This window comes from Suillus clintonianus (genome assembly GCF_016758775.1).
Source record: "Suillus clintonianus strain FC179 chromosome Unknown DEU56scaffold_14, whole genome shotgun sequence".
In the NCBI taxonomy this organism is placed as follows: domain Eukaryota; kingdom Fungi; phylum Basidiomycota; class Agaricomycetes; order Boletales; family Suillaceae; genus Suillus; species Suillus clintonianus.
In genome coordinates, this window is record NW_024539238.1 from 503,355 (window position 1) to 527,630 (window position 24,276).

Consider the following 24,276-nt stretch of genomic DNA (forward strand, 5'->3'; position numbering starts at 1 on the left):
TGGAAGTACCCTTTTGGAAGATGATTTCCTCTTTTTGATCAAATCACAGGAGGACCTACTCATACAGGTAGACTATAAATTCCGCTACCGGTCCAGAGCAACCTCCCCCCATACGCGTCATTGTCGAGCGAACCTAGCTTCCCATCATAGAAATAACAAAAAAAAATTCAATGTATTGAAAACGGTGGCGTTAAGGTACCCTATGAGAGCATGACAAATTGCCAAAGCTTCAACAATGTGACAACGGTGGAAACCGCGGGCCCAGTCCTCGTATTCCAAGGATAGCTCTCAAGTGCGCCCCATCGCTCGCTGCTCTTTCCGTGCGGTAGCTTTGTCCTTATCGCGACGGGAAAATAATTTGTGGCGTGGTGCCGCATCCCGCGCGAGTTTCTTGTTGGCCGACTTATTTTGCTCGACGTAAGACATATGCTGAGCACCACTGAGTGCCGTAAGTGACCCTGTCGTCCGCTGGGCTCCAGGAAATCTTGTAGGGCCAAAGTCTTTAGATGTCACCGTTCCTGCCAAGTCCCCCTCATTCCCGCGTATATCCGTCCCTAGATCAGCCTCGCTCTCGTTTGCTAAGAGCACAGATGATATCAGCTCGATCTGTTCATCCTTGGTCTTGTAAACCAAATCCTCCAGGTCCTCAAGTCCGTCCAGGTGTGTAATCACCTTGAACGCATACCCCTGGTCGATGAGGAATTGCTGCCGTTTCGTGCTGTAAAACATCTCCTGGGTGTCCTTGGAAACAAGCGAGTAAAAGAACGCGTTGAAGCCTTCGTCATTACGCCGCTTCGCTCGTAAGATGCGACCTGTGATGTCACCATCGGTGTCAATGAAATTGTATGGAATGAATTTTGCGTCAACTTACCCAAGCGCTGGGCTTCTTGTCGCCTTGACCCAAAGTGTGAACTAATTTGAATGAGGCACGTAGCCTCTGGCAAATCTATGGACGTGTCGCCAACCTGCGCAGGAGACGTCATTGGAGGGTCACTTTCTACTCGATGCCGTAAAATGTACCTTTGACAGGAAGATAGTGTTGACGTTGGAGTCATGCTGGAACCATTGCAACACCCGCATCCGCTCAACCTGCCCCGTGCCACCGTGGATGTAGGGTTTCCCAAGTTTCTTGGCGTACGCCTAGAATACTCGATGAGACGTAATTGCAAAGACGTACGACGATCTTACCTCAAGCGCAAAAACATTGTCGGAAAATACAATGACTTTGTCTCCCCTCGCCTCGTGGAATTTGATGAGAAATTGGCACGCTTGGAATTTCTTCGGGTTCATACAGTAGAGCAGCATACGCTTCCGAGATTGCTCCCGAAGATATTCCTTGTAAAACTCGGGGGTCATAGGACACCAAACCTCGGCACACTTGAGAAAGCGCGATTGTATCAGATCCAGCAAAAATCGTGGAAGGTGGCGGGTACAAAACTTACCTGAACATTGGCTATATGTCCCTTGGCGGCAAGGTCCATCCAATTAGCCTCGTATAGCTTAGGTCCAATCATGTAGTTGAGATCTGCAATTTTGTCGTCCTCACGCACAAGGGTCGCTACGATCAGAGTGAGATAAGTGACTGCGTCTGCATTCTCCAACACCACTAGAGCAACCCACCTGTCAAGCCAAGCTTTGAGTGTGCTTTGATAGTTGTAACAACACGGCGGAACATGGCGGCCGGCACAACGTGCACTTCATCTAACAGAATGAATCCCCATTCGCGTGAAGTCAAAAACTCCATCATCTTCTTGGACTCATGGGACCTGTTGTGCGTATTGGCGACCATAGAATACGTCGATACGACGATACCACTGTCTCCGGCGAACTATACGAATTCCCCTGACATCAGATTCCACGGAAAGACACATGTCACGGCCACGACTCACTCTCTCCTTCTGATCTGCGGTAAAAACGGCGATTTGACGATCTGTCACATTGGACCACTGCATAAATTGTTGCTTCCATTGCATGACGGACACGCTGAAAAAAAGACTTTCATGAGAACGTTGCGAAGCACAGCATTTTCTATCAGACGCACGAAGAAGTACACAGTACCAGACACGATTTTTTAATCGTGCAGGCTGCTGTAATGCCGACGAGAGTTTTTCCCGCCCCGCACGGAAGAACAATAATTCCAGAACGTGCGCGGCTAAGTCCACAGTCAGGAGCTACCTAGACAACTAAAAATTGCGACCCTACCCATTTCCGAACATCTTGCTCAAACTTGTCTCTTGATATGGGCGAATCACGGTTGCCGGTTTAAGGTCAATGTCCAGATTTGCGTTGACCGTGTCATTCCTGAAGTCATACTCTTCGAGCATTGGATATTCCAACTCATTACACCGCTTCTTGACGTCCTGAAAGAAACCGTGAGAAATCCATGAGAAGCTATCTGTCCCAGAACTCACGTCAATTTTTCCATCGTCAATCTCAAACGCATGAACATTGTCATCGTCTTCATCGATCTCATCTAAGGAAACGGAAACTGCGATGAGAAGGATCGGCGGCAAAATACACAAGCTTACCGTTGTCAACGCCAACAATTGAGGTGAAAAGGTCAGCATCCGCGGCTCCTCCGGACATGGATGCTCCGGCCCTGGTGCCCGCAGTCTCATCCTTCTTCTTCTCAGCCTCCTTGGTTCCAGGGATCACAAGATTGCCCTTCACAGGGGCTTTTGTTGTCGTAAAGGTGGCAGCCTTGATACTGTTGTCCGTTTGCTGAGATACCACTCGTGCTTCGCGTATCACTTTGTCCTTCAAAAGCAGCTGAAGGGTGTCCGGGTGGCTGCTCTCAACGAAATACTTGTTATGCTTCAACACAAGCTTCACTTTCCCGTAAGATAGCGTCCGCTCCCGGATGAAGTTAGTGATCGTTTCTGGCACTGGCACCTTGTATCTTTATAAAGCTCAGTTGGACTACATGCCTCAAAAGACACACCTTAGAAAGCCGGTTCAGCACCTTGCAGGATTCAATGCATCAGTATACTCAAGCGGCACAAGGACCTTAGTGCACACGAACTTCAATGATATCTTCTGTCTGCAACCCGACCGAAACCGCGGCGTACAGTGAATAAGAAGTGAGTTTGTATTCGTGGAAAAAGGCCGGTCTGATGACGTGTCTAGACGTGTAAATTATACAGCGGGAATCTGCGTACCTGCTAACAGGTTCACTGATAGCTACAAGAAAGTCCTGGGCCTGTTCTGCAATGGGTGAAAAGGCCTCGAGGATAATGTGGCCATCATCAGGGCTAATCCATAATGGCCGCGAAGCATGGTCAGGTTTAAGATGGAGAAAAGAAAAATCCTGATCCATGAAGATGTGGGATACGAGCGCGTCTTGCTGTCGACGATGTGCATCCAACGAGCTTTCGTCACCGTCTATGGGTTTGGCCCTCCGGGCTTCCGCCAATTTCCTCGTCAGCGCACTGAAATTGATTGTCGCACCCCTAGGAACGAAGGAGGCATTGTCCTCTTGTTCACTATGAATTTCTTCATCAAGATAATCATTATTATCCTCCGCCCGTCTCCGTTTCGACGGCCCAGCCTCTCCAGGCCCTGTGATGAAAATATAAGTACCTCGCGCTTGAACAATCTTGAGAGAGTAACATGCCTTCAAGTTCACGTTTTGAAGCCATGTGGTGCTCAGTGCAGAGTACGGTAATAGTGGTAGTCACTGAACAAGATGGGTCAATGGATTTCACGGCACCGAATGGGAGGAACAGACCGTGCTGATTTGTCAGCAAGTATACTGTCTTGTAATGAGTCAGCAATAAGTATTAGTAATAGGTCAGATTTCACTCAGCATATTATGTAATACTTAAATGTATTTGCTGTCGGACTTTGCCGAGAAAGCTGCTTAGTTTACCAATTAGAGTTCAGCCTCCAGAACCCAAATATGGACACACCAGTGTCGCGCATCCCTCGAGAGCGACAAAATAACGCTGGAAGTCAACTAGAAGATACGACGAAATGGTGAGTGTGCTACGCATGGTTTGTACGTTCGCCTAATGAAGTCTATGCTGCAGGCCGAAGAAAAAACAGCACCCACCAACCCCATGAAGGAGCTGAAGATTGATAAGCTCGTCATCAGTGCGCCTCTCTTCTCGTGTTGTTACATGGTCCTAAGTTATGCATTTAGACATTTGTGTTGGCGAGTCTGGTGATCGCCTCACCCGTGCATCCAAAGTCCTCGAACAACTCACCGGTCAAACACCCGTCACATCGAAAGCTCGATACACCGTCCGTACATTCGGTATCCGTCGTAACGAGAAGATTGCTGTCCACGTCACCATCCGTGGGCCCAAGGCAGAGGAGATTCTTGAGCGTGGTCTCAAGGTGAAGGAGTATGAGCTGCGCCGAAAGAACTTCTCGGAGACTGGCAACTTTGGATTCGGTATCCAGGAGCACATCGATCTCGGAGCGAGATACGATCCTGGAATCGGTATCTTCGGTATGGACTTCTATGTCGTGATGGGTCGCCCTGGTGCTCGTGTTGCCAGAAGAAAGGAGAGACGGGCACGTATTGGGTTCCAGCACCGAGTGAGGAGGGATGACACCATGGCTTGGTTCAAGCAGCGGTTCGATGGTATTATTTTGGTGTGTTCCCTTCCTCCGCAGATTGTGGTGGTTTTATTAATGTGATCGCTTAGAAATAATCGCTGCCACCACTTTCTGCTTCTTTTCCTGAGCGGCAGGCATCAGGGATAGTCTACATATGCTTTTTTCATACTGTTGCTGTCGAGGCGAGTTCAACTCGAGGTGAACTCTGTCTGCTACGAAAATGACCAAACTCGTTTATCGGAGGTGAATCGAGTTACAGCCATGCTTTTAATTTACCCGCAAAGTCATCAGTACTCGGTCGTTCAATGGGCTGCTCATGAGCGGAAGACTTTAGATATCCGTCCTTGGCCTAAACTAGTTGTCAGCCCGAAGCATGGAGCCTGATTTGTTCAACTATTGACTATGTTATCAAGCAAGTGTACGTAGAGTGACTTTGTTGCCTCCTGCTTCGTAGAATTTGAAGAGGAATCAGTAGCATGAAAATCTCTTTGCATTCATACAGTACACTAGTAACACACGCTCCAAGATGGCTCTATAAATTCAAGGAGCCATAACTACCTCAGCGCCACTGAATAGCTGTACTCTAAATGGAGGGTGATTTCGGGTCCAGCGAAATTTGCGGAATCAGCGAGGAAAGGTGAGACCCAACCCACTATCTTGTCGTCCTCACGTGCACCCTGTGCAAGGGCCAAAGCGGAATTTGGGCACTGGCGGGAAATAATGGGATCACCACAGACGTCCTTCTTCGTGCTCCAGAGATTTCTAAGAAGTGTGCACATCGCGCTAGGGACAACGCACATTTCGACGTAGCAGACCGAGCGAAGATCTCATTCTATTTTGACCTTTTTCTTGCGTTTCTTCTTCCTCTTCTCCGGGGCTACTTCCTCGGTTTCCGGTTTCCGCTTCTTCTTCAAAGGTTCAGCCTGAGGGAGCACACAATTATGTTCGCGGATAAAGCATGAAACGAAAAAGCCGTTTGTGCCATCTTCCCCGGGGGAGCAACGAACTAGGCTATCTGCGTCACCTGTTCCCGTCATCTCTTCTACCTGCCCTCGGCGGTTCCACTTGGGCAGGACGTCGTTCCGAGGTGCGAGCTTGAAACGACTGCTCTTTGCCTCGTCCGACTGAAGCGCGCGGCCAACGACATGTTCGTTTTCTGTCGCGTGGATACTACAGGTAGAATAAACAATTTTCTGTACATGTGGAACTAAAGACGAATTAAGCCATTTTTTGTCCGCCGTTCTCCAAACTACTCACATTTCATGGCATGCTTAATCATCATGAGCTGGAAAGCGGCAAGTTTGTTCAACCGGTCTTCTTCTACCACTTCTACCTCTGTGGAAGCATTAGCCGAGTTGAGCTACAATATACAAGAGACTCACCGTCTTCAAGCAAATAGTCTAGACGATTTACGATACCTGAACCGCTGCAGGAGGGATCAAGCAAGCTAATAGAAGTGAGTGGCAATCGAAGGTTTTCGAAGTAGAACACACATATGTGTTGCCAATGAATATTTAGGATGGGAAGGGTCGACGGTGAGAAAATCAGCGTTGATGGCTTCTACGTTCCGGCAAGCAGCTTTGGCGAGCATCATTTTCAACGTCGAGAAGCGCCTCTTGTCCTTCTCAAACGCATATAACTGACAAACCGTCAAAAGGGTTGAATTGGAAGCGGGGTAAATAACAATACTTTTCCCATATTACCCATCAGTGCGCTCAGATGTGACGTTTTGTTTCCAGGAGCGGCTGTCGCGTCTATCACGACAGCATTTGGATCGTTACATGGAGGTGACAGCACAAACGCGGAGAAACACGACGCCTTATCTTGTAGAATGATCTTGCCAGTTTTATAGGAAGGATCATCACGAAACTGTACAGCGGGGTTGAATGCCAGCAGATCTGGTATGTGCTCGTCAATTTGAAACCCTTTACTGAGAGCAGCAGTCAATATCAGCACTCAGGAACGTTCCAGGACACACGGCTGACCTCGACGCAAATGGATCTTGCAGTTGAAAACCACGTTTGGTGTAGAATAGTATGGCATCCTCCGTCGACCACATCGAGGTATTGACACGAACGTAACGAGGGATCTTCGCTGTCAAGACGGTTCACCAAATGCACATCTCTACTAGCTGTGCTCTGACCTGCTCTGTCGTCACTGGACTGAGCCAACTCCAGATCAGATTTGACGCCTCGCTTTATTTTGATTCGCTGAAGTTCGCTCTTTAACCTAGTCTTGTGCCTTAAAATGGCTTGTTTGATGGGCCCATCACCGGCTTGAATACCATTCGCGAGCAGGATGTCATGGACCAGTACAAGAGCTAAATTCAAAGAAGTGATTTTCTTCTTTTCCTCGGTTAGGAGTTTGGATGCCTGGATAATATCGGAGAGGACAGATTTGTCTGACGGGCCCATAAATGACCACACCCAATAGCATAATAATGCACCACAAACTTACATTTAAGTGTTTCAATGACAAGCGCGGCTGTTCTCGCTCTGTTATTCTCGGGCAAAGTGGCTAGGATGCCTTTGATGGAACCTTCTTTTGCGTCGAGACGATTAAGTACTTCAGAAGCCTCAAAGTAGAAGTTCATTGGATGGCACTATGTACAAGTATGAAGGGCATCAGTGCCAGGAAATCGAGGACGGGAACCTATAGGGAATGAAAGGATAAGCATGCATATGATGATACAAGTGGGGTAGTGAAAAAAGTCAGGATTGAAATATTCGTCATTTCTGGGCAAGCCCAGTTAGACAATGTAGATAATGATTTAACATCATACTGGAGATATATAAAAAACAAGAACTGCAACTCACCTGTATCCTGGTACCAACATGCATGCGAAGAAGAGAACCAAGCGTTTTTTTATGTTCGACTATTTTATTTGAAACTCCGAAGCGCGTCTTCCCAAAACGCGCGTGTCACATTAAACTTGTTGTGTCCTCGGACTCCTTCTTCCATCTCTAAAAAGAAAAAGTTGGTTTTAGCTACCCTCTCTGCAATCGAAGTACTGACAGTTATGCAGTGCCTGTAGATACTGAGCTTTATGATCTTTTGGCCGTTCCACCGTCAGCCAGTGAAGGTACGTCCTACATGCCTTGCTCCGATGCGTTTGAATTTGAACAGCCTGCACCAGATGACATCAAAAAGGCCTATCGGAAAAAGGTGCGAGTTCACACTTGGTCCATTAATAGACTCTTGAACTTTTACAGGCTAAGGAACACCATCCTGTAAGTTATTTGGTCCTCGTTCTCCAAAGTCTGCTGACCATTGCGTTTGACAGGACAAGGTTTGTTTTCGTGCAATTATTACCCCACCCGTCGGTTACAATTACATATAATCCAGAATCCGAATGATCCTCAAGCTGCTCAGAAATTCCAGGAGATGGCTGCCGCGTCTGTTCCATCTCTTGTTTCCCTCAAACTCACCTGACGGTCACGTCTGCCTTTCAGCTATGAGATTCTCGGTGATCCAGAGAGCAGAGCGATATACGACGAACGTGGTATGGCTGGCCTAGGTCCCGGTTCACAGGGACCAGGTGGCATGGGCGATGCTGCAGATCTCTTCGCTCAATTTTTCGGTGGTGGCACAACTTTCTTCGACTTGGGTGGAGGGGGGCCCCGCCGACAAAAGGGTCAGGATACCGAAGTTCCGTACAATGTTACCCTAGAAGATTTATATAACGGCAAATCTGTGAAGATGAATATGGAAAGAGAGGTTATTTGCAATACTTGTCAAGGGTATGTAATGTGAGCTCGTTCTATGTCACCTGCTAATCAAGGCCTGTCGACTTAGTTCTGGTGCCCGGGGTAATGCAAAACCCAAGGAGTGCGTCAACTGCGAAGGAAAAGGCTGGTCTTTTATCCAAACACAGGTACGAAGCTTTACTACTTTTCGAACAATTCATTGGACATTTCTTTTGAGCTCGGCCCTTCAAGGTATGGCACAGCACGGACAAAATGTACCGAGTGCAATGGTCAAGGTAGTAAACTGAAAGAGAAAGACCGGTTCGTTCTCCTTCGCATGTGCATTTATGGTCATTCATGATAGGTAGGTGTAAAAAATGCAAGGGCGAAAAGACAGTACAGGAAAAGACCCGACAAGAAATTTTCATAGAGAAGGGCATGCCAGATGGACATCGGATTGTTCTTGCAGGTGCCGGCGATCAGCAAGTGAGTCATATGGATTGTCGAATGATGGCATTCATTGATGTACAACAGCCCGGTATCCCTGCTGGCGACGTGATTTTCAAACTTACGACTACTCACCACGAGTCTTTTGAGCGCTCAGGCAGCAATTTGTTGACAAATGTCAAAATCACGCTATCCGAAGCACTGCTAGGTTTCTCCCGCATCTTGATTAAGCACCTCGACGGAAGAGGGATTCGGGTCTCCAGTCCTCCAGGCAGGATTACCAAGCCCGGAGATTCGATAAAGCTTCGTGGAGAAGGCATGCCCACACACAAACACCCAGATCAGAGAGGCGATCTGTTCATAATCCTCAACATAGAAATGCCCGATGCGCAATGGCTACAATCCGTGAACAAGCCGGTATGTATGGATTCAACTACGGAGAGTATTCGCTGACTGCTTGGTCTTTGAGGCATTGGAGAGGCTTTTGCCGCCGAAGAAATCAGACATGGACCCAATGCCTGAAATTGTTGATGAAGTCCCATATGAGGAAGGGGACATTGTGGACGTGCGTGCCCGGTCTTTCCCGGCTGGTTCGGACTTCTTTGATCAAGGGTTTGCATCGCAGTTCGGAGAAGGAAACGAAGAAGACTGGGAGGATGACGACGGCGACGACTATGACGATGACGACATGGGAGGCGAGCCAGAGTGCAGACCTCAATGATTATCCCTCTAACGGGAACCCACATATTTCATTCCGCACTCTTAATCATGTCCTCCCGCTCTGCATTTACATGTCATTTCCCAGGCTGTATACATTTCATCGCTAATCGATACACTGCTCTCGCTCTGGTCTCAGGACGCATTACCGACATTGCCGTTGCCGTTAAATGCTTTCGTGGTCTTCGATTGCAGCACCCACTTGATACCGCCCATGACGTGGCCCAAGAAGAGGTCATCCTGAGAAAGCTTGATTACTTTCAATCCAGGACAAGCACAGCAGACTTACGCTCCATATTTCGATACAATGACCAAGCCCAGTGAACCAGCTGCGACCGGCAGTGTCATGGCTTTCAGCACCGGCACCCCGTTCCTGATACCAAGCTATGACACATCGAGGCTGGTCGATACTGCTCAGGTTAAGTACTCACCAATTGGGTGGGGAGATCCATGGCGCAAAGTCTTTCCTTTTGCCTGAGGATCTGTAGAATCATTGATTATGGCCGACCCACATGTCCACTCGACTCATCAACGTTACCTTCGTAGCTTGACTCGTCGGCTGTTAGAAGGATCTTTGCCCCAACGGCACGAGGGTCCGACTCAAAGTTGTACCTTCCAGAAGTCAGCGGATTTCAAAAGACTGCTGAACAACCACACATTTCGTCCAGCAAGCGCCATTTATCTGGTAGCATGACGGTACTAGGGTGCGTCTTGTCCAGGACATCTACAGCCTGGAATGACAGTGCCTGTGAGCAATCGTATGGCCGCAAAGCCTGCTACGACCTACTGATTCCTGGATATCAGGGTGGTAGTCAAAATAGGCACCTATGCATATGTCAAACTCGGAGCATCGGACCTTGGCGTCTCCACATACCGATCTGTCTCCCGAAAAAGGGAGAATCGCGAAGGGCGTCTGCGGCGCAGTGAATAGCAATGAAGTTGCCGCCGAGATTGAAATAGTTCTGTAGAGCAGCCTTCCCCGTATCATCAAGGACTGGTGCAAACCCATCAGTTTTGATTTCCCTGGTCATTCAAGAATATAGACTGTACTAATGCCGGAGTTGTTCAAGAACAAAATGGCGTCATACTGAGACAAATTCTCGTCCGTGAACTTTGACTTGTCCTCCGTAAAATCAAACTCTACGTCGAGGGCAGATTCCTTGGCTTTCAGAGCCTCGATGGAAGGCTCGATGCTGTCGTGTCTGAATCCTGCTGTAGCGGAGTAGACGAGTATGCGAGGAGGCATTGTGGGGGTGTCAGATCGAGGGCGTGGAAACGAAACATTGTGTGGTTCCTGCTTTTATGCAGATATGAAAACGCCTCACTTGAAGCTGAATCTGGACTACAGATTTGTTGGCGACCGACACTTGGTCGGTGAGAAATCCCGACCGGGCCGTATGGCTGACAGACGCGACGCGGGACTCCCTGCGGATGCAATACAGCTAGCCAGTATCAGTGGGACAGCCGATCGTGCATCTATTTATCTGGATCTAGTATGAACACATGATTGTTAAAAAAGATTGCATGGAGTGGGTCATGGGATGCGCCCAATGCAAGGAACACAGTGAAAGACAAAATAATAAACTAGCCAAGCAAATTGAGGAATTTGTGTAGAGAAAGAGAACATCGCGCCCGCTAACGCTGGGCCAAAACTGTGCACAATCGAGACGATCATCTGTGCAAACCCTGTGTTCGCACCTCCGATTAGGTGCCGCAGCTGCGATGAACATGAAGATGCACGCTACACGAGGATTCGTGAGTCAAGAAGCCTCACACAAGAGTAAGAGTTTACCGAAGGCCATGTTTGTTTATCGCAAGCGCGAGCTGGTAGTATACGCCAGGCTGGTCACGAGCCTAGTTTCCTCGTCCACTTGTTGCAAGACCAAGATGTCAAAAAAAAATGGAGAAGAAAAAGAGATCAGACAGCATGATTTGCTTACAAGTCCAACTTCTTCCTTAGATACACGATCAGCAAATCAATGCGCGGTCAGCGTGTAGCAGGGGAGGCCACTACTCGAACATGGTATCTAAGCACGCTCAAGCAGCACTTACTAATTTCTGGAAGAGCTTTGCACGCCTGCACAGCGGCGGGGTCCATGAGAACAGATCATAACTTATTGAATGAAGGGAATGAACATCAAGGAACTTGGCACTGAAAGCTTCTAAAGCATATTTTCATCTGTGATTGGTGATGCAAGGGAGCTCACGCCTCCAGCAGAGCCATTTTGACTGTAGAGATGATTGTCTCATTCAACGTTCAACGCTGCATGGACATCGGGAGGTTGCGGTAATTGCATCTGACGTCATTGCACTTGAATACGTCGTTCAAAAGCGCCTTAATCCACGCACCATAGGAAGATACACCGGAACTCTTCTTGAATGGTAACCTGGAAGGTCAGATCTAGTAGTTATAAATGTCAGGTACTCACGTCTTCGCAGTAGAATCCTATACCCTTGAATACGGCGTTCGTTGCATGCAACCAATTAATGTATAGCCTTCCAAGCTTCCAGGTTGGCGATGCTGTTTGGTGGATAACTTAAGAGCTTGATATCATGTTTTGTTTGGTGTTCGAACTTCGCGGAGTATGAAATCGTCTGTTCAACATTCTAATAGTCAACTTTACTTTTTCATGTTGAAATCAGGCTCGTTATTCCACCGCCGTCGTTTTGCGTATGGCAGTCTTTGCGTGTCTTCTGTGGGTATTCTACCCATTGACATTCACACTTCTCTGTACCATCGTATCTGCACGGCCCCTCTCAATCCCCCAGTCATATGACACCAATTTATCAATTTCAACCCCGGGGCCGCTGATTACTACATGTCTTGTCTCCTTCCTAGTTCTGTTGGCTCTTCTCGCTGTGAAGCTTATATATATGAAACACCGTCGGCTTAGTGCCTTTCGCTCTCGAAATATCCAGTCAACTTCCCCTCACGATGTTTCATTGAACTCTCGCTCTTCTCTTCTTTCTGTCAAAGCCGCTCAACTCAAGGCATTCCGCTCAAAATGCACACAATCTCTTGCGATCTTCGTTGGATGTCTCGGATCTCCTGCATGGGAGACCGACATCGAACCCGACATCGACATGAACTCGACAAGGCAACGCCGAACTGCATTGTTCATGTACCAACTACATCGGCAGTCCAAGCAGCGTTCTTCAAAATCTTATTCTGCGGCTCATCGTTCGAGCAAGAGTTCGACTTCTCAGGCACCTCCATCTCAAGCGCAGCTTACTCGTACTCGCTCCACGTCGTTCTTTAGTTTTTCCAGCGAGCATAGTACAGAAAACACGACCAAGAAGCTCAGGTCCCATCCTTTGCCTAATATCCGGGTCCTCACGTATCCTACTAAAGTACGGTCGAGAAAAACTGCCACCATCGCCCCCCAGAGGTATTCACTATTCGTCGATAGCTCCATTTCTGGACAGCTCGTCGACTTCTGCGAGAAATGCGATACTAGTCGCAGTAGTCTCCGGGCTCGTAACTTTTGTCATCCAAGTGATCGGACAACCTCTGGTGTCGATATTGGCCCGTCTTTAAGGCTTGTTGGAACGTCCGATGTGACTGCCGTCCCTTACTCGTTCTTATCTGCATTTCCGCCTTCTTCTTTTGTTCTATCACCCCTCACCGGAACTCGCGACTCTCTGCAGCTGCCTAGGCGTCATTCAAAATCAACTCGGAAGCCTATCCCTCCTCTCCCACCGTTGCCATCTTACAGTCTTTTCAGCCAACGGCCGTCATGTATATCTCCGGCTGAGTTACCCGCATCTCTGCCTCCCTCTGCAAGTGTTTCTCATCTTTTGCCTCTTCTCGAGTTTTCTCCGCCCGCTAGCATGTATAGCTTTTCCGCCGTCACCGAGCAGGCACCCGCCTACTTGTCAAAGGATATCCCCTTGTCGCCTTACAATTCTTCAAAGTTCGAGACTTGTTCTCTTATCTCGCCGAACGCTCCTGATTCTGTTGCCACTGTCAAATTGCTTCCTCATGTCTTGCACCCCGAGGATCCCCTTGTGTTTGCTGTTCAGAAGATGAAGAGAAAGACGAAACACAGGCGCTCATCTGCTATCAGGTCACGTAGTGGAATCGTAGCCGGTGCATCACCTCTACGCATCATGGCGCTCCCAGAAGATATCACAGACCGCAAGCCCGTTGGAGATACACCTACCAGCGACAAGGAAAATCGTGTTACTGCTACTTCCGCGAGCAAGGCTATCAACGATGGCCAACTTTACTCGATGACAGATGCCTCAAATCGCTTGTTTCCTTTTCTAGGCCCGCCTTCTAGCCCGGATGCACAACTTGAGTTACTTCCTCTAAACCGACCCATTGATAGAGCATCCTCCGCCCGTTCTGTCAAATCCACAAAAAGCCTCGCCCGTTCTGATATCGAGGGGTCTCTAAGCGACTTGTCATCATTGCAAACTCCCAAATCTGATCGCCTGGATGAAGTAGACATAGGCATGCTGGGACTCGATCGTTTTCACTGGTCTGAAGAAAGTGAGGAACTACTCAAGTCGTGCTCTTCTCATATCAAGAACGATAGTGTGGCATTGATTTCTTTCTGGGAAGAGGGACAGTGGATGCGTGAGAATAATCAGTGGTGAGAATCATACTTCCCGATGTTTTTCAGGACTGATGCGATGCAGTTCGGACATTGGAACTGCATGTTAGACGTTGGATGAATGAATTATCGCATTAATGATGTTGGATATTGTGTATTGCATTCTCTCGGTTTGTCTCATTATCACTGTGTATATATACGTAGACCGGAACGTCTCGTACAGAAGCTTTCATCAGAAGTAACCAATCCTTGGACGTTCACTACTCTCAATTTACGGGCTCTCGAACTCGTATTGTAAGAGTCAACGTCAAGGCGACTGACTTCACCGGATGTATATGTATCCCAAGTATTAATTCATACCATTCAGATCAAGGATGAACTGTTGCCGTTTGTGATGGCCGTTGGTGCGTGTGAGGGATAGATCTTACTTGTGGTGCATTTCGCATGACCCTAACACCGCTGGCTTCAGGTTTATCATATCGATTCATCACGACGTCGATCGTTGTGGTAATCAACTTGGTACTAGTACCCCTCGATGACTGTACTGTTAAATAACCACCACTGACGTCCATCACATCGATGGAAACCCAATAACCCAAAGAACGTGGGGTGTTACAGTAGCCCAAGACCCCAAACACTGGAAGAGACCCAATAAAATCCACGTAGCCCAAGGAGAAATAATGAAAAAGACCTACATAGTCAGGGAATAGTCGGTAATGTGCCTCTTACCTGGCCATTCTTGATGCGGCTGATCAACATTTGCTTCACCAGCGAGGTATCCTTGTGTGATTTTCCGTGTTCTGCCTTTACAAATTACCACTGATATGATACCACTTGGCAATGCTCCCACGGTTCCCACCTTTGCCGCTGGCCGGGACGTAGTCTCCTCTAGAAAGAACAAAGAGGAATGACGATAACCGTTCCTTCTTACTAGGGCCGGTACGGTGTTCTGAAGGGTTCTGAATAGGATCATGCGACCGTTTCGCGAGCTCAGATTCCGATCGTCCGTTTTTCCTTGCCTGTGCCAGTTGTAGCGATCTCCTTGATCACCGAGGCTGCGTCGCATAGGCCGTCTTTAAGTTATAGAACTCTCTTATCATGTGAAGATATCGTATTACAGGGAGAACGTCGTTGTCGTTTACATTTCTAGCCGCATAGCCGAGTCCAATAGGTCAACAATAACAGGTTGAAAGCCTGGACCGCCGCATGGGATTCTTTGACCACCCTGTCCAATCGCCTGACGCCCGAGAGGCTGGTTAGCTGCATTCACCATTATCGTCTCTTTTCCAAGAGGTGTTGTGCATTCTGCATTCGAAGAGTCTTGGTCTTCCTCCCCCTGCAACCAGGGATACCGCACGGCACCACGTGCCTATAAGAGCCCGCATATAAGACTTTTCTGCGTGTATAGAACTCAAAATCTTACTTCGTGTATATGCCCGAAGACGTGGAGAAGCGGAGGTCTCCGCATCTTGGAAAGGTGCGCGAGCAGGGCAGGGCATCCAGCGTGGACATTGGAAAAGGTTTTATCTAGAACCTTATGCGGAGGGCCATGAGTGAGACTAAAAATAAATTTTAGCACAATTATGACTGCATGGTGATGTTGCCAATTACAGAATGTCGACCTCAGGTATTGCGGAAACGTGGTCTTGTCCAGAGTGAGCGCGTTCGAAGGGAAAGGTAAAAGATATAACCGTACCACAGGCTTCCTCAGGCAAATAATTGAAAGCCCAGCCACCAAAATAGGGTTGCCACTTCATTTGAGAAGGTAAGTCACAAAGGACCAGGTGGGATGCGAAGGATGGTGACTTGCCGGAGAGCCATACACAGACCACTCCCTTCCACCTTCCTTAGTGCTAAAAGCGTACCGTCCGTCCTGCAAATAGATTAGGCCCCGATCACGATTTGCCTTGCTGTCGACGAGATTTCTGATCGCAGTCGATGACTACATATGCACGTAAAGAGGCGGTTTCCGCTAACTGAGTGAGATAGCCACACCTCCTTCATGTTGTGGAAGCCGTAATAACTGTCCTCGTACCACTCCTCGTGGAGAGGTAGGTCATGGTTTCCCGCTATAATACTGACTGTCGTCAGACTGCTAGTCTATGCGATAAGGACATGTGCAGCACACATTTTGACGCCATGGTCCAGACTATGCAACCACTCTATCGTAACACGAATATCGTCTTCCCGACCTAGCCGGCTGAGATCGCCAGAGTGAAGCAAGACATCGCCAGAGGGAACGCCGAAAGTACGAGAGTGGGTGTCACTGATGCACACAAAACGAGTCCAATTTGCCCCCGGATGGGCTGGGGGATTTGCGGGGTCGTATGAAATATAGACATTAGCGCTAGGCGTGTGGAAGCCTTCCTGGTGGTGTGTCGCTGGGATAATTTCATCTGATTCAGACATGTTCACTGAACTTCGCTCGCTCTTGCTTTCTGCTCCTCCGTATTATCAGCGCCACTACACGCTAGCGCCGAATTGATTACATAACAGACACCTGGCAAGCGAACAACCTTTCCATATCCAAGGACCGTGGTTGACGAAGAAACTTCAAGCTCAAGGTACCTTTTGTAAGTAGTTAGTGCCCCTGTAATTCTGGTGTGACTGGGTTGGAAGTGGCAACCTTTTACGGAAATTCCAGTGGTGATGCGCCTTATCATGATTGATGTCATGCCAGATCATATGTGACCTGCTGGGCGGCTAGCTGGCTTTTCTCTTATATGCTAATCCGCAGATATCTCAATTCTTTCATACCAACCCGACTTAAGACACGACTTCGACCTTTGACCATGTCCTTGAAGACGATCGCAGTTTGCAATGAATCTGAGCTACAGGATGGTCAAATGTATGTCAAGGAGTTAGAGGTTTAAACGATTGACATGATTAATTCAACTCTTCAGGAAGCAAGTAGACTTTGAGGGAGAGGGGAAAGTGTTGTTGTATCGTCTGAACGATAAAATCCATGCAACTAGTGCCTTTTGTACACATTATGGTGCGCCCCTAGCTAAGGGTGTGCTAGCTGCGGATGGTAGGGTCGTCTGGTGCGTCTTTCCGCATCTGTAATTCTTACATCACTGAGTTCGCGATAGCCCTTGGCACGGAGGTATGTTTCCGCAGCTGTATGTGCAACATGCCCGAGACTCACAATGTAATAGCTTGCTTCGACGTTTGCACTGGTGACATCGGTCAGCGCTTTCTCCGAGTGAGGACTCATTATAGTATAACTAAATTGATATCTAGAGGATGCACCAGCTCCTGCTGCAATTCACTCTTTTAAAGCGGAAGTTGCGGACGGCAAGATACACGTGACTGCTGATCCGTCGCAGACCCTCAAGAGCAACACGAGTCGATCACCCAGGCTCTTGTCAACCGGCGTCGCTGGATCAGGGAAAAGCGTTGTCATTATCGGTGGAGGATCTGCTACTTTCCACGCCATCGAAAGTCTGAGAGAGGTACGGACAGTCGTCTGATGTACCTAACATTGGTTTAAACTACCCGCAGCATGGTTATTCTGGAAATATCACAGTTCTTTCCAAAGAGACACACTCCCCGATTGACCGGTATGAGAACTGCAGAATTAATGATCATTGTTGACATATGTCCACAGAACCAAGTTGAGCAAGAGTTTGATCACAGATGCGTCAAAACTTGAATGGAGGACGGCCGCCGACCTCAAGATCAAGTATGGCACCACCCTCCGTACTGGCGTCGTGGGTATTTATCTTGCTGGAGAGTTCATATTCTAAACCGCCGTTAGACTGTAACTTCCGTGGATACATCTTCTAAACTTGTGGTCTTCGATGGAGGAAAGGAATCCATATCCTACGAGACCCTGATTCTCGCTATGGGGGGTACTCCTCATCGATTACCGATTCCTGGATCAGACCTGGAGAATGTATATACGTTCCGTGGCATTGAAGACTCGAAACGCGTTGATGCAGGTATTTTCGGTCCACTTGCGCTTGTCGGGCCTTCTCAATGCTCTGAATTTTTCTAGCGGCTCAAGAGGGAAAGCGAATGGTTGTTATTGGAAGTTCCTTCATCAGCATGGAGCTCGTCGCTGCCGTCGCTAAGCGGGGACTTGCATCCATCGATGTTATTGGGATTGGGGAACACCCGTTCCAGAGCGTACTGGGCAAAGAAGTGGGCCAAGGTCTTCAGAAGGTTGCGACGTCGACTCTTTGATTATCATTCTCAGCCTCAACTTCTTTCATTACAGTACCACGAGTCTCAAGGCGTTAAGTTTCACATGAAAACACAGGTCGAGAAGATCGTAGCATCGGAGAGCAACCCTTCACTGGCTGCTGGTGTTGTTGTTAATGGGGAGACTCTCCCTGCTGACTTCATCGCAATGGGAGTCGGTGTGGCTCCAGCGACCGAATTCTTGAAGCAAAGCGGCTTCCAGCTCGAGAAGGATGGAGGAATCAATGTTGACCAATACTTGAAAGTTCAAGGTCAAGATAACATTTATGCAGTCGGTACGTTTGTTCGTTTGTTGTGCCATTGACTGTGCCGACATTTGAAACAGGTGATATTGTTTGGTACCCTCAGCAAAAGACAGGAGAGAGCCGTAGGATAGAACATTGGAACGTCAGCATATACTTATCCTCGAAAATTACCAAATTTCATAGCTCACTCGTTCTCTATAGGTTGCAGGTAACCATGGCCGTGCTGTTGGTAAGACGATTGCGGGTGACCCACAGCCATTTGCGAAAGTGCCATTCTTTTGGAGCGCCCGTATGTTTACAAATTGAATCAGGGACATCACTGACGGCGTTTCGTCAGAGGGACAGCAGCTTCGCTACTGTGGTCTTGGAGCCGATTACGACGATGTTATTATACACGGTAACCCTAGTGACATGAAGGTGAGTAACGTGTGTGGAAATCCCTGACTATGCAATCTGCTGACTTGTCTCGAAGTTCATTGCGTACTATGTCCATCGCGGCGAAGTTGTTGCTGTATCTAGGTAAGACATTTCCTTCGAATTGCAGGTTACTCGCTACAAGGCTGGCAACGGCAGTATGCAAAATGACCCGGTAGTCAGCAAAGCATCTGAGCTCTTCAGACTTGGGCTCATGCCATCTCCCGCCGAACTGAGGGGAGGAAAGGTGCGGCACAGTTTACTGCAAGGTAGCTCTCATTGATGTTGTATATTTCTTAGAGTCTTCTGAGCATCGATATTTCCACGGGTTCCACAAAAGCCCGCGTCGGGTCTGCCTGATAGTAATCACTGAAGAAGTGTTTGTTCACAGGACCAGAATTTGTACATTATCGTTAGTGAAGGGTGTTGTGAATTGAAAATCTCTAGGTCTTTGTACTATAGCCGCGGATCAATGTCAATGGACTGTAAATAATAGCCTGAAGTGCAATGCGAGCAAACCAGAGGCGGGTGTCTTACTCACCAACGATAGTCGATCGACCTCCCTTACCCAGCTGTTCGAGAACCTTAACTCTGATAATGATAGCTCTCTGCCTTTCCATGGCTTGTTTTGTGGAGAAATTAGATCCCATTACGGAGTGGATTGATGAGCGTATGCGTCTAGTGTCTTCCACTGACTACCTTACCCTGCTCGTCCAACTCGGCGTACATTTCAGGAACTCGACTCATAGGATCTTTGCGTACTTTCAAAATAGAGTAAGGAGCACACCCCATAAGTAGTACATACATTTATTATATAGTTAATTTATAGGCATGCCCCGATTTTTTTGAACACAAATGATAATCCGATCTCGCCGGGCGAAGCTACTGAAGTAGTGAATTGAAATTGTTCCTTCGTTCCAGACCATTATGTGAAAGCAAACACGCCAATAGTTAGCATGACTCAGTATGGGGTACGGGTGCGAACTGGGAGAGAGAAATTGAATCAAAGTCATTACAATGACGATTGCGGTCGGCATGCCACAGATGGAGGTGCATTCGAGTGGCGAGTATGGCGTGAATGATGAACTGGAAACTAATCACATGATTTGGGTCGTAAGTATTGCTTGCCAGTAAAGCTCGGCAAGAGACGTACTCTTGGAACATGCCGCTATACGCGTACTGGATGAAATCTCAGTAACAAGAAAATATTTCAACAGATAGATGACACACATCGAGTAACAGTGATGTCAGAACATTCACAGCTGAGAAAACTGTGGGAAAGATGAGCCATGATTAACCACTCCACGCTCTTACTTACACAAACCACATGCATAATAAAACACATTGTGTTTCAATAGAACAACATATAAACGGTTGTGGGTTGTACGCCAGTTCCGTACGGCACATGTGAGTGTGAGGGAAATGAGCACTGTATCAATCATGAGTCAAATGGCGTTGATGTAGCAATTCTCAGTGACACACTCAATTCTAATCCGAACAAAAGCAGGAAAGGGACAAAAAGTCCGGCACTTCCTGAGGACTGATAACAGCCTGTGATGCCTGAAATTGAACTGGTCTCGACTGTGAAATAAAAACTGAGTTAATATTTCCAGACAGGCAAAGGGAGTAATTCATACAAGGCGCAGTCGCAGTGGAAGAAAAGAGGGCAACCATGGACCCCACAATTACACCCTGACACTGTGTTAGCATAAGAAAGCTACGATGTTACACACGACTCACCGCAAAAGTTAATATCATAGCCACAAGAACAACCTTATTTTGATTCCATAGTACATACGTCCTGAGTATGAAGAAACCTGAAGGAATCAAAACCCCGCACTCGCTATAAACGCAATAGGGCATTTACATTCTGAGCAAACGATGGATATCAGGCTGAAAGCTGCATTAGAGGGGAAAGGTCAGTGACCAATTATTCTAATATAGTTCGGCACACCTGAGCAAACGTTGTTGACAAATTGGCACATCTAGGTTGGTCTTCAAGTAAGCAGAGTTCTTGTCTATCGCGAGTCCACATACATTGGAAGTCTCGTCTGGGACAAAGTTCACTGACAAAAGTCTGTCAATATGGTATCTTAGACTCATTCTGACTCAGGACGTACAAGTCAAGTGGGCGACAAAAAGAAGGAAAGGAACATATCGCGTTACAACGTACAAAAATTTGACCCTGCTCCAGCGGGAACAAAACAAAAACGTCCCCTTGATACAATGCATTATGAGGATCCGAGGTTGATCTTAAAATGATCTATGTCACCTCCTGACGGACTGAGCATGCATAGTCGTATATCTGGATAGGAAAATAATGACCAAGATGAATATTAGAGTGAGGAGATGAGAATGATCACACCCAGAATGTAGCCATCGAAGCTAGATTGCGTGAGCAGATGCAGCTGGCCGAGTCAAGTGAAGTAGCACATACTATATATGTACTAGAAGTAATGGAATTCATCATCAGAGGTCGTTTGCATTGTCCAGAGGAAGAATTACCGTAAAGACTTGGAGACTCCTAGCGGCTGCGACAGCGTCAGCGGAGTACTTCGAATCCATTCGATGGAGCGATGCAAGGAAGAGGAAGCGATATTTCTAGCTGCTGAGAATGATGTAGGATTAAAAATGTGCTCGGATCCGAAGACTAAGGCATGTAATCGACTGTGGCAATATCAGTTCGAGTCTTGCTATGCTCAAATCCCCGTTCCATCATGATATAAAGTGAGGCTCGTGCATGACGAAGCGCTGGATATCAGTCTGACGCGTGTTTTAACAGGAAATACTTGGCACGGTGATAGTTGCAACTCGAACCTGACGGAACGTTTCGCTGATTTGAAACCTTGATATCGAAGCATAAGACATGCGACCTATGTGCAGCCAGTCAGCTTTCGTTACAGCAGTCATATGCATACTATTAGGTTTGAACTCTGTTTGAACCAGGGTGGATGGGGCATCCGTTCTCGATTACAACATCTGCAGGATATAGCCCAATTGAACAAGTCCCCCTAACAGAATCGCTTGATGATTCCTGGCAGTTGGAGTCCGTTGCAAGTGACGTTAACGGTCGGTTAACCCGAGGCTGAGCTGATGCGAACAGGTGGGAACGAAATACTAAAAGTAGGATGCGTGTGCTACCTGCGGTTAACTCCTGCGGCCCTCCTGCCTCGCAACTAACATATACATAGTGATTCCATTGACACGTCATGGGTCTCTTGTTCTCTATCCCCCTCGCTGGTCCGCTGGGGACCATCGCAGCATCATGTCTCGGAGGTCTTGCATTTTGTTTCACTTCAACAGCTGGTGGGACTTGTCTGGACGTGTAGAAACTCAACTCATACATTTCTTAGCGTCCATGTTTTGCAAGTCTTGTAACTGCAACTCCTCGATTGCGACGAGAGTCGGCTTCGCAGTGAGCATAATGAGTGGGAGCTTGAAAGAGCCTTGACTAGATTTGTCTAGATGATCTTTATTTTGAACTCCCTGCTAGCATGGCTCATGAAGACTCCATTCGCAATCCGCAAGATTGAGCAATGGAGTTATGACTACATAAAGATGGACTGCGATGAGGGCAAGTGTTATGGTGTTCTTGCGGTACGTCCAATGTAACACGTAGTTGACATGATGTTGACACACGTGAACTCAGGTCCATCGTATTTGTTTCGCCTTATCTCTATTCCATGCGATCTTGAGCTTGTCTCTCATTGGTGTCAAAGAGTCCAGGGATAAACGCGCCGCAATACAGAATGGGTAAGCATCCACCCCTGTCTTGTTTTGAATCTATGGAATATATGCTCATTTGAGTAGCTGGTGGGGTCCAAAGGTTCTGCTGTGGATGTTGCTCGTCGTAGTTTCGTTCTTTATACCGAATGGATTTTTCATGTTCTGGGGCAACTACGTTTCTCTTATAGGTGCCACCATATTTATCCTCCTCGGTTTGGTTCTCCTCGTCGACTTCGCCCACTCATGGACGGAAATGTGTCTGGAAAACTGGGAAAACTCAGATTCAACTTTATGGCAATGGATCCTCATAGGCTCTACTGCTGCTATGTATGTGGCGTGTGTCACCTTGACCGGCATTCTATACGCCTATTTCGCAAGTTCCGGGTGCACTCTCAACCGGTTCTTTATCTCAATAAACCTGGCCCTTTGCATCATTATCACTATTATGTGCATACACCCTGCCATTCAAGAGTCGAATCCTCGTTCGGGCCTAGCTCAATCCGGAATGGTCGCTGCATACTGTACCTATCTTGTTGTCTCCGCCGTCAGCAATCACGCACACCAATCTTGCAATCCGCTCAGCCGGACTGACAAGACGCGGACTACCACGGTTGTTCTTGGTGCAATCTTCACATTCTTGGCTATTGCCTATTCTACCAGTCGCGCGGCGACACAGAGCCGTGCATTGGTGGGCAGGGGAAAGAAAGGCGGTGCAGTTCAACTTCCGGTCGATATCAGTGAGCCCTCAGAAATGGATGTAGTTAGCACTCAACCGGGAAGAACGGAGTCGCCGAGATATCAGGCTCTCCTCGCTGCCGTCGAGGCCGGGTAAGTGATATTACTATAGAATCACATTTGGGTAGTAACAATTTGTCAGAGCGATCCCTGCATCCGCTTTGAATGAAGAGGATGAGGAGGATGAGGATGAGGACTACGGAGAAGCGAAAGATGATGAACGTTCCGGCACGAGATACAATGTGAGTATACCGTGTCATCTTCCACAATAATCATCTTATACATGCATAGTATTCCTGGTTTCATGTCATCTTCGCTATCGGTGCAATGTATGTTGCTATGCTGTTGACTGATTGGTACGTCATCTTTTAATTTAACGCAGAACCTCCACCCATCTTTTCCACGTAGGAACGTGGTGTCCACGGAACAGGGTCCTGTTGACTCCGAGGAGGTTGTCCGCATCGGCCGCTCGGAGACAGCGATGTGGATGCGCATAGTGAGCAGCTGGGTATGCATGTTACTGTACATGTGGAGCTTGCTTGCGCCTGTGTTGATGCCAGATAGGCAAGTCATCTTGATCAGAGAATCGAATTGGTCTCATACTTTTAACAGGTTTGGAGATATGTGAGGTCCAGCTTGTTTAGTTCTTTATACAGATAACCATCGAACTTTGGATTAATGATGCGCCCCTTTTTAATGTACTATGGTGACCTTCTTGGTTATAGTTTTACGCTTCGGTTTGGATGTGTCTTTCCTATCCACAAGACATGTTCGTGAGCCTTTTGATGTTCGCGAACCAGCTGCTTCATTTCCGTGATTGGGAACGACTTTCGGGTGGCTCCGATGGCTATTGATGCGAGATGGGCCCGGTCAAGTCAAGATCGACCGTGACGCGAGTCATGTGCCTTCGTCCTCTGAGGAGCCTCCTGAAGAAGTGCGCCACAGGCCAACAACAAGCAGTTGTGTCCGAATGACTAC

At 47.7% G+C, this 24,276-nt stretch overlaps 10 protein-coding genes across 10 annotated transcripts; 5 read left to right on the forward strand and 5 right to left on the reverse strand.

Moving 5' to 3' along the window:
• Positions 1-145: 145 nt before the first annotated feature.
• Positions 146-3,638, reverse strand: DEU56DRAFT_899493 (DNA helicase; the record flags this gene model as incomplete). Its single annotated transcript, XM_041356485.1, has 15 exons — positions 146-812; positions 872-965; positions 1,021-1,140; positions 1,189-1,377; positions 1,443-1,558; positions 1,621-1,828; positions 1,890-1,983; positions 2,042-2,152; positions 2,203-2,360; positions 2,412-2,473; positions 2,529-2,892; positions 2,942-2,962; positions 3,023-3,110; positions 3,159-3,558; positions 3,593-3,638. The coding sequence occupies 15 exons, from the start codon at positions 3,636-3,638 to the stop codon at positions 289-291; spliced, it is 2,595 nt and encodes an 864-aa protein (XP_041211852.1). The 3' UTR covers positions 146-288.
• A 143-nt stretch (positions 3,639-3,781) lies between these two features.
• Positions 3,782-4,888, forward strand: DEU56DRAFT_133480 (ribosomal protein L5 domain-containing protein). The gene is made up of 5 exons (XM_041344706.1): positions 3,782-3,789; positions 3,864-3,975; positions 4,029-4,092; positions 4,142-4,599; positions 4,653-4,888. Exons 2-5 carry the CDS (start codon positions 3,973-3,975, stop codon positions 4,656-4,658), a joined length of 531 nt encoding a protein of 176 aa, XP_041211853.1. The 5' UTR covers positions 3,782-3,789; positions 3,864-3,972; the 3' UTR covers positions 4,659-4,888.
• A 156-nt stretch (positions 4,889-5,044) lies between these two features.
• DEU56DRAFT_971319 (S-adenosyl-L-methionine-dependent methyltransferase) lies at positions 5,045-7,403 on the reverse strand. Its single transcript, XM_041359454.1, has 9 exons — positions 7,380-7,403; positions 7,021-7,215; positions 6,707-6,964; positions 6,549-6,657; positions 6,253-6,493; positions 6,057-6,202; positions 5,946-6,010; positions 5,821-5,898; positions 5,045-5,770 (listed from the first exon to the last, which is right to left on the reverse strand). The coding sequence occupies exons 2-9, from the start codon at positions 7,154-7,156 to the stop codon at positions 5,391-5,393; spliced, it is 1,413 nt and encodes a 470-aa protein (XP_041211854.1). The 5' UTR covers positions 7,157-7,215; positions 7,380-7,403; the 3' UTR covers positions 5,045-5,390.
• A 17-nt stretch (positions 7,404-7,420) lies between these two features.
• DEU56DRAFT_133692 (uncharacterized protein) lies at positions 7,421-9,454 on the forward strand. The gene is made up of 12 exons (XM_041344707.1): positions 7,421-7,539; positions 7,589-7,645; positions 7,700-7,728; positions 7,776-7,793; positions 7,847-7,852; positions 7,909-7,958; positions 8,016-8,303; positions 8,359-8,437; positions 8,488-8,570; positions 8,618-8,735; positions 8,784-9,113; positions 9,166-9,454. Coding segments are annotated over exons 1-12 (1,311 nt in total). The 5' UTR covers positions 7,421-7,538; the 3' UTR covers positions 9,418-9,454.
• A 94-nt stretch (positions 9,455-9,548) lies between these two features.
• On the reverse strand, positions 9,549-10,659 carry DEU56DRAFT_730652 (ThuA-like domain-containing protein; the record flags this gene model as incomplete). Its single annotated transcript, XM_041348184.1, has 8 exons — positions 9,549-9,653; positions 9,703-9,797; positions 9,845-9,895; positions 9,952-10,025; positions 10,071-10,144; positions 10,201-10,238; positions 10,288-10,407; positions 10,464-10,659. 8 exons carry the CDS (start codon positions 10,657-10,659, stop codon positions 9,549-9,551), a joined length of 753 nt encoding a protein of 250 aa, XP_041211856.1.
• A 1,628-nt stretch (positions 10,660-12,287) lies between these two features.
• DEU56DRAFT_909643 (uncharacterized protein) lies at positions 12,288-14,015 on the forward strand (the record flags this gene model as incomplete). Its single annotated transcript, XM_041357117.1, has 1 exon — positions 12,288-14,015. One exon carries the CDS (start codon positions 12,288-12,290, stop codon positions 14,013-14,015), a length of 1,728 nt encoding a protein of 575 aa, XP_041211857.1.
• Positions 14,016-15,040: 1,025 nt separating this feature from the next.
• DEU56DRAFT_785377 (Metallo-dependent phosphatase-like protein) lies at positions 15,041-16,403 on the reverse strand. The gene is made up of 7 exons (XM_041352267.1): positions 16,101-16,403; positions 15,968-16,049; positions 15,783-15,914; positions 15,669-15,723; positions 15,584-15,617; positions 15,396-15,531; positions 15,041-15,341 (listed from the first exon to the last, which is right to left on the reverse strand). The coding sequence occupies exons 1-7, from the start codon at positions 16,379-16,381 to the stop codon at positions 15,111-15,113; spliced, it is 951 nt and encodes a 316-aa protein (XP_041211858.1). The 5' UTR covers positions 16,382-16,403; the 3' UTR covers positions 15,041-15,110.
• Positions 16,404-16,473: 70 nt separating this feature from the next.
• Positions 16,474-19,333, forward strand: DEU56DRAFT_785385 (uncharacterized protein). Its single transcript, XM_041352268.1, has 17 exons — positions 16,474-16,545; positions 16,710-16,820; positions 16,876-17,016; positions 17,065-17,078; positions 17,131-17,160; positions 17,216-17,427; positions 17,477-17,535; positions 17,583-17,685; positions 17,733-17,916; positions 17,973-18,139; positions 18,195-18,453; positions 18,504-18,565; positions 18,625-18,712; positions 18,761-18,840; positions 18,896-18,942; positions 18,997-19,084; positions 19,138-19,333. Exons 2-17 carry the CDS (start codon positions 16,765-16,767, stop codon positions 19,195-19,197), a joined length of 1,650 nt encoding a protein of 549 aa, XP_041211859.1. The 5' UTR covers positions 16,474-16,545; positions 16,710-16,764; the 3' UTR covers positions 19,198-19,333.
• Positions 19,334-19,561: 228 nt separating this feature from the next.
• On the reverse strand, positions 19,562-21,489 carry DEU56DRAFT_133945 (uncharacterized protein). The gene is made up of 14 exons (XM_041344708.1): positions 21,343-21,489; positions 21,203-21,284; positions 21,110-21,142; positions 20,958-21,054; positions 20,875-20,903; positions 20,792-20,822; positions 20,705-20,737; positions 20,578-20,654; positions 20,475-20,529; positions 20,320-20,418; positions 20,156-20,266; positions 20,068-20,108; positions 19,991-20,016; positions 19,562-19,930 (listed from the first exon to the last, which is right to left on the reverse strand). Exons 2-14 carry the CDS (start codon positions 21,215-21,217, stop codon positions 19,789-19,791), a joined length of 789 nt encoding a protein of 262 aa, XP_041211860.1. The 5' UTR covers positions 21,218-21,284; positions 21,343-21,489; the 3' UTR covers positions 19,562-19,788.
• A 517-nt stretch (positions 21,490-22,006) lies between these two features.
• DEU56DRAFT_785405 (serine incorporator/TMS membrane protein) lies at positions 22,007-24,109 on the forward strand. Its single transcript, XM_041352269.1, has 9 exons — positions 22,007-22,143; positions 22,191-22,252; positions 22,303-22,434; positions 22,487-22,590; positions 22,648-23,391; positions 23,441-23,540; positions 23,590-23,654; positions 23,707-23,862; positions 23,911-24,109. The coding sequence occupies exons 1-9, from the start codon at positions 22,047-22,049 to the stop codon at positions 23,924-23,926; spliced, it is 1,476 nt and encodes a 491-aa protein (XP_041211861.1). The 5' UTR covers positions 22,007-22,046; the 3' UTR covers positions 23,927-24,109.
• Positions 24,110-24,276: the final 167 nt, after the last annotated feature.